At 39.4% G+C, this 7,907-nt stretch overlaps 1 protein-coding gene across 1 annotated transcript; it reads right to left on the bottom strand.

The window, feature by feature from the left end:
• Positions 1 to 1,866: 1,866 nt before the first annotated feature.
• LOC113686535 (sulfotransferase 1B1) lies at positions 1,867 to 7,808 on the bottom strand. The gene is made up of 4 exons (XM_089207300.1): positions 5,582 to 7,808; positions 3,542 to 3,907; positions 2,523 to 2,617; positions 1,867 to 2,306 (listed from the first exon to the last, which is right to left on the bottom strand). The coding sequence occupies exons 1-4, from the start codon at positions 5,766 to 5,768 to the stop codon at positions 2,034 to 2,036; spliced, it is 921 nt and encodes a 306-aa protein (XP_089063426.1). The 5' UTR covers positions 5,769 to 7,808; the 3' UTR covers positions 1,867 to 2,033.
• Positions 7,809 to 7,907: the final 99 nt, after the last annotated feature.

Genomic DNA, 7,907 nt, shown 5'->3' with positions numbered 1-7,907 from the left:
GTCATCTTCAGAGTCAAGTGAGGAGTAGTTGTCAGTCGATGATGTTATAAAGTCTGGTCTGTTGGACGTGATCGGTCTGTTTAGCCGTGATGTGATTGGCTGGAAGACTCGTGTAGAGTTTGTTAACAGTCATTGGTCGGTTTCGATCCGTCTGTTGTTTGTCGGTCTGTTTGTCGGTTTGTTCACGTCGTTAATGAGTCGTTTGTAAGGTGCTGGTAATTGTTGACATCTGTTGAGAGGCGTCTGTTCTTAGTTAGTGAACCAGCTTTCCAGAGTCAGTCGTTGAAAATAGTTTGTACTGTAGGTTAAGCATTTAGCCGAGTTCCAGTCGATTCTGTGATTAGTTTGTCAGTGATGTTCAGAAATGTGATTGTTTACATCGCCATTTCTAGTTGCTCGTTTGTGTTCAGTTAGTCGCGTGTTAAGGTTTCTACCAGTCTCACCAATGTAAGAGGCCTGGCAGTCGGAGCATTCGATCTTATAAATCGCTCCCTGTCTGTTGTTGGGTTCGTCTTTGTCTTTAACGTTGGTCAGCAAATGTCGTAAAGTAGTAATAGGCCTGTGAGCTACGCGAATGTTTTAAGGTTGTAGGATCCGCGCGATAGCCTCAGAAGTGCCTTTGATGTAGGGTATAGCAGCTGTAGTCGTGATAGATGTGGAGTCCCTGTTAGTTTCTGTAGCGTCGGTCACCCTGTGAGTGTTTCGTCTAATGAAGTCAGTGGACTGACTTCACTGACTTCATTAGACGAAATCACATCAGTTCTTTTCAGAACTACACTCACCCGGACGATCACACTACACGAATTACAAAGCCTATTGTCGTCTTCGCAGCCGTTCGTTCAAATCCTTGGGTTGTCAATCTGGTTGAGGAGTGTTGCATGACATCCTAAAGAAAAACGGCTACTTCTGTGCAGGTAACACTATAAATGAAGCAGCTGGAGACGCCTTTAGCCTTTCCTTTTACGCAGAAGTAAAAAGAGCGACTGAAATTGCTTACATTGCAGTATTTTTGTTATTATAAAGCAACTTTCTAGCAGTCGTTTAAGGCAAAAATCTGGACGAGGTTAGAGACAACATTGAATAGATTACCTTCAGTCCCTACTTTTCAGCAAAGTCCGTTGTACGAGTCGGAAAAAATCAGCAGAGAAAAGATAAAATGATGTTAGTGCACCTCGCGTAAGTCTGGGTGAGGTGCAACACATAGGTCAAGCTGTCTGGCAAGCCCACTTGCCGAGAAGTTTGAAAAGAGTAGAAAAAAGGCGAAAGAGACAAATTCTATGAAAGCGCAAATAAAAAAATTTTTTGATTACATGTCTCAAGGTTTAAGTTGAACAAAACTCAATTTCGATCAAACTCAACAAACAAACAAAAAGGAAGTAGACTGTTACTTTTAGAATTTGAGCAGAATCAGATGGACCGCCCGCACAGAAGCTGAAAAAGGGACCCACGGGCTCGTTATAAGCGTTTTGCATCTTCTAATGAGAGGGTACTGAAGTTGAGCATTTTGAATTATTTTTGGATTTTTCTCACGCAGGGTTCGTAAAGGACAGTTTCGGATGGTACCCTCCAGCATTTTACATGTCAGGAGCCTTCTTAGCTCTTAGTGGATCGAGTTGTAGTTCTTCTCGTTCTGTTTGTAAAACAAGATCATCAAGATCCTGGAAAAGTTGCCATAAGTTGCCCCCCACTCCTAACGTTTTCGTAGTTTCGTATCCAGACCCCCCACGGCCAAGCGGTTGTAAGGTCTGACTTTTCAGTTACAGTTAAACGGTAGAATCTGACAGCGAGAATGACGTTTTTGCTTTCTCTCCTCGTATGCTTTTTATGTTGATTGGGGAGGGGTGGGGCTCAAACTTTGGGTCACTCTACCACACCCCTATCACTCTTTATTCGTGCCTCTCTGAAACTTCCCAGGAAAGAGATTGTTTTGCTTAGCTACGCAATAACCTGAACAATTAAAAATAAAAGCACCACATTATTAAAATGCATTTTACAAGGAATCGATGTTTAAGTCAAAAACCAATCAACGTGTGTCATTCTGTGTCAAAATGCAGTCCAGTCCCGTTCAATTTCAGGAACGTTTCTTCAAATTGCTTGTTTAATTCTTCACTGAAGAGGCTCCTCCAGTCTCCAATCTGACCCTTGCGAAGCAAGTTTGGTTTTGTAGCATATTTCGAAAAGACATAAGAGTTGGAGTTTTTCTTCATTTCTGCAAACGTACACTGGTGGGTGATTTTGCGGATTATTTCATCTGAAAGTGGCTTCTCGAGAAATTCGCTGATTACTCCAACGTTACCACAAAGATCCTGAAAGGTAAATGGCTTTTTAAGGAAATCATTACTAGTTTAGGCTTGTGCAACTATTCCCTCTTTATTTATAGGGGTTTTATGTTCGCACAATATCCGCTCCCTTACTGCGAGCAGTCTCGGATTCGCCTTACAATCGTGGGATTAGTGAAGGTTGATCTTATGTATTTGTAATTCAACCAAAACACAGATGAGTAAAACATGAAAATAGTTCACCTTCTTTAAATCTTCATATTTTAGAAATAAGACGTGAGGTTCGTCTCTGTGTTTCCACCAGGGTACCACGTGATCACACCAAAAGCCATAGGAATCTGTGGGAAATTATTTAAATTTACAATCATTTCATTTGATCACAGATATCTAACGGTTTATGGAGGTTTCGCCCCATTGCAAGTTCGTTCTCCTACCTCCTTTGCGAGTTTGCCCCGAGAAGTGAAACAAGTTCGCACCCATCTTCCTCAGCTCGCCCCTAAACCTTTCAAGATAATTTTTGTTTCATCAACCGAGTTGATGATGTAAATTGGTTACCGTAAAGTGTTTCAAAGCAGACGTTTCGTCAGAGCAAATCAGCGCAGCCCTACGTCAGAGCAAATCACTCGCCATTTATCATTCGGTCTGACGAAGGGCTAACGCCCGAAACGTGATATCTAAAGATTTATGGAGGTTTCACCCTATTGCAAGTTCGTTCTCTTACCTCCTTTGCGAGTTCGCCCCCTGAAGTGAAACAAGTTCACACCCACTGTTCCTACCTCGCCCTTAAACCTTCCAAGATAATTTTTTATCAACCGAGTTGATGATGTAAATTGGTTACTGTAAAGCTGACGTTTCGAGCGTCAGCACTTAGTCAGAGCAAATCACTCGCCATTTGCCATTCGCTCTGACGAAGGGCTAACGCCCGAAACATGAGCTTTGAAACTCTTTACGATGGCCAATTAACATTATCAACTCAGTTGATAAAAACAAATGAAATTTCTTGTTATACTTGTTGTTCTACCTCACCGAGGCAGTCCCTAAGGCAGAACGTGTTCTTTTGCTGTCGAAATCATGATAGCTTTGAAAGATTTAGGGACGAACTGGTCCGAACTGGTAGGTCCGAAAGGTGGGAGCGAGCTTGTTTTTCCTCAGGTGGCGAACTTGCAGATACAGCAGGAGGCGAGCTCCCAATGCCGTCAAACTTCCGCTTAGCTCACAGCGAAAACCATTTTTTACAGATAATAACAAATAAAAATCCTTACTTTTGCCCTCAAGAAACAACTTTACGAAGAACTCCCACGTCCCATTAAAATAACTGCCAGCATCAAAGCTTTGGATGAAGTGATAAAATGAAACTGCAACGTCCTTTGGATTTCTTGCCACGTAAATATACTTGCTTCTTTTGCTCTCCTCTTTACTCATTAGAATCACATGATAAGGAAGATGCGACTTAATTAAGCGGGGACTGGGCCGAGAAGTCATAGAGACCTTCTGCCCGTCTGACTCGTCTCCGGGCCTATCGAAGAGCTGACTTTTTTCCAAAAAGGGATAGCGACTTTCCACCCTTTCTTCGCTGATTCTTCCATCGTTGAGTATTTGCCAGACAATTTCTTGCACCCAGGTTGTTCCTGAGAAAAAATAAAGAAAGTTCAGTTCAAGGATAGATCTCGTTGTCCGCAGTTTGCATTTCTTGCACGCTTTAATTTGGTCGTATTTGGTTGTAAACATGAGCTATTCTGTCAGTTATACGTAGTGATTTGGTTTGCTGTAAAACAATTACGTTGTTTTACGTACTCTCCCCACGGACCTTTTAAGCTATGAGGTCCGTGGTTTGAAATGGCTAAACAGTGTAATATATTAAAGGGCATGTAAACCCAAAATTACATGTTTTTCATATACTATGAAAAAAGTGGCATAGAAAACGAATTTGAGATTTGTTTTGTCCAATTCGACTTATATTAGGGAGAAATTCCACTTCCCGTAAAACACTTATGAAGTAAGCGTTGGAACTAAAATAATGTGCAACACATATTCCACAGTAAGATTGGTATTGCAGCGCGTATTAGTAGCAGTAGTTTGGACGATGTTTTTTCAGAAGAGAGTGACACGAATGCCTTAAACCTAGTACATGACAGCGATGGGGATAATCCAGAATCTTTAGGAGAGCCTCGGCCACGTCCTTAACATATGAGTCGCGTAGGGTTCACCGAAGGGATCCGCACAAGGACTGTAGAGAACATGTTGACAGCGAAGTTACCGTTTCGGAAACTCAGACGAGTATTTAATTTACTGTATGATTTATTTGTATCTGACATGAAAATCCAATAAAGCAAGAGTACAATCGGAATGCAATAGAAATCTTTTTTTTCACCTGAACAAAGTTCACCAACTGTCGTTTCAAATTTGCGTCATTTGGAAATCTATGCGTTGTATGCTCAGTTTTGTTTGAATCAGTACACAACTGGACGATACAACTTTCTACCATTATGAAAACATTGAATATATTGAAGCAAACTGTTAGTAAAAAATCATGACGAGACCGGCAAACAATGGCTGTGGAGAAGACTCCTACGTGTCTCATGCGGTTATAAAACGTAACTTTGGAGGTTCCACCCCTCAGGTCACAGGAAAGATGGCGCCATTTAAGATGGCGAATGTTTCGAATTTGCAAGAGCTTTTACAAAGTGAAAATGGACTTTTCAGAAAGAAACGAATGGTACCTTTGGTGTACTTGATATATTTACTAAACATCTATGTGAAAAGAAAAACTTTGTCCCACGCTCGTGAGAAGACGAAAAAAACATCAATCTCTATTTCTTTACCGAGCTCAAAACTTACCATCTCTCTTATTTCTATCTACAAACATTATGCTATCGATATTGCTGATCCTAGCAGTATGCAGGTGTCATATGTACTTCGTAACAGACCTCGCACACCGTGTAGTCTCTATGGCTTAGTGATAGAACATTGGAGCACGGAATCCGAAGGTCTGAGGTCCAATTCCTCATGGGGACTCAGAATTATTTCTTTGTCCCACGCTCGTGACAAGACGAAAACATATCATTCTCTAAAATTAACGTTTTTAGGGTTTACATGCCCTCTAAAGTTCACACGGCAACCAAACAATTATTCAAAAATGGCATGTGTTGCGAACGTCTTATGGACAAAATTTCGTTTTTTTGTTGTTGTCGAAATTGTCCCTATTCACAAATAAGTCAGCACTCAAAAGACAGCAGTGTAAAAGATATCGGCGACGAAGTGAAGCAAAGTGGCCAGTCGAAAGAATTGATCTATAGCCTTACCTGATTTTGGAAAACTGACCACATAGACATCGTCTGAACGGGTTTCAAAACGACTCAGATCCCTCTCAAGATCCTTACCAGTGCTGGGCGCGTTGATTGTTAATCGTACGCCACGAATAAGCACTTGTCGTGGTCCAAAGAACTCTCCTTCCTTCTCTTGGATGACTGTGAAATGTTCCGACATCATTGGTTTGTAACGTCTACACTACTGCGCAACACTTACTTATAATAACAAATGGTTTGTAATGAACAGAAATGGTCTAATTGTCTCTTCGAGAACGGTTTATCTTATCACAAGAAATTTATTTAAAATACAAATGGACAAGTCGCCTTTGGTGAAATGAAATATTCAAACAAAAATGGTTTATACAATTCAGAACTGTGTAGCACCCTTGTTGAACTGATTCAATAAAAACACGATTGGCTAAGTGTTAACTTAAAGTTGTTTACGCAATCACAAAATCATCTTTTACCTTAAATTTCTTAATTTTACGGTTAAGATCGGCCAGAACAAAGACAAGATTGATAATATAAAAATTATAATTAACCTATTGGCAGAATTGAAATTACGCTTGAAAAGATATTTTACGATAAAATAGCCTTAGAGGATTGTTACATAACAACAGAGTAAACAGAAAATTCAGAGAAGAAGGGGCGTACCCAAGGTACCGCCCCCAAGAAAACTACATGCTATTCGCATAAGTTATATAATTACAAATTCAGTGCGGAGATGAAAAAGCATAAGCTATTTACAATCAGAGTCACCTTTAAGAAGAGGTGTTGAAGGTGTTAATTTAAAAATTTAAGAAATATTCTGGAATCGTGAATTTGACTAAGAATTTGACTAAGAATTTGTAAAAGAAGCAGGAGTGTGTGTGCGAGGTTAACTTTTACCAGAAAGATTTACAACTAGAAAATTGACATAATTAAAAACATAGCTTATCACAAAATAGTACAAGATCTAATCACCGTAGAAACGGAGCAACTGTTTCCGTACCAAATTCACAACCGCGATAAGAAAAAGGTGAAAGAAATTGTACTTAGATGAGATCGCCAAAAGGAATAAGAAATAATCAACCTGTCTTATTATAATTTTTGTATCGAATGGCTTAAAATAATGTAATATTTCCATTCTTTTTCCCAACACCAATATAAGGAAACCCTTACGATATTTCAGATTAAATATAGTTCTATCTTTATCGTTTAACATTACCATGGTCACGCCTAACCATAGTAAGAATTCTCCATTTAAAGTACAGCAGTTTTCTCTATAAACTATATATAACTATGTAGTTTTTAACTTTATAGTTTTATAGTTTTTAGGCGCCCTTTAGTTGTAGTTTCGTCGTCTTAAAGCAATAAATCGCTTTATCACGTTTTCTAGCTATGGTTCTGACTGTCTAGACTGTAAGTGTGCTGTCGCGTAAAATGATGTATTCTATCTGTACTTTTGACATTCCTTTTGTTTCAGATTTTGATATTATCTTGAGGTAGTAAAATGGAGAATTCTTACCATGGTTAGGAATAACCACGGTAAGAATTATCTATTCAAAGAACGGCAGTTTTCACGGTAAGAAACTGAAAAGAACAAAAGGACAATTTGAAACTGACTAATGGCAATTTGAACTCCCAACATGGTTAAGCTGCAACTATTAGAAACTTTACGACCTCACGATAAAATTTCTGATAGCTGCGGCTTTCCTTAATTTTAACAAACTATAACAATTGGAGATTAAAAAAACGTATGGTTTGAAACGATAAGAAAAGACTTTATTGTGAAATATAAACTTAAGTTTACTTTCATTTTTACTAACTGATTATTAAGCTACTGAAAACGGTTTCATCCGAAATATCATTTACTTACTGATATTGCGGTAAGATGACGAGGGCATAAATTTATTCGCTAACAAGCGAAAATAGGCAAACATAAAAATGACTATTACCGGAATAAGGCTCGCTGAGTCTAGTAGACGAGGCTACAGAAATAATTTCTTCCTGTGTTGAACGTCGAGTGTACGACGTGGCGAATACCTCATTAACGCGATCGTTCTGGCGAATTTCGCGCCAAATTCGATCTGAATGACGTAAGGGTTGTTACGTAAGACTCCACATAAACTGTTTCATTTCAAGCTTGATTTGTCCATTTCACTTCTATATTTTTGGTGGTTACAGCTTAAACCAACTGCTGTAACACTAAACCATTTCGGTTTTTACGAAACCATTTGTCGTCACGCTAATGCACCTGTCAATTGAAACCCCCACCCCCCCCACCCCGGGGAAGTATGGGGCATTAGCCTTGGAGTAGAAAAAAAGTGTGATAATGCCC

This window comes from Pocillopora damicornis, chromosome 5 (assembly GCF_964200805.1).
Source record: "Pocillopora damicornis chromosome 5, jaPocDami1.2, whole genome shotgun sequence".
Lineage (NCBI taxonomy): Eukaryota > Metazoa > Cnidaria > Anthozoa > Scleractinia > Pocilloporidae > Pocillopora > Pocillopora damicornis.
The sequence above is the reverse complement of the archived record's forward strand: the minus strand, read 5'-3'. Positions and strand labels throughout refer to the sequence as shown.

Bases quoted from the DNA above. Each gene is read 5' to 3' on its own strand.
- LOC113686535 (XM_089207300.1), bottom strand. From the start codon at position 5,768: ATGATGTCGGAACATTTCACAGTCATCCAAGAGAAGGAAGGAGAGTTC. The intron at 3,908-5,581 runs GTAAGGCTATAG...ATTTTTTCTCAG, and splicing joins GGTCAGTTTTCCAAAATCAG to GAACAACCTGGGTGCAAGAA. The intron at 2,307-2,522 runs GTGAACTATTTT...TTTACCTTTCAG, and splicing joins AATATGAAGATTTAAAGAAG to GATCTTTGTGGTAACGTTGG.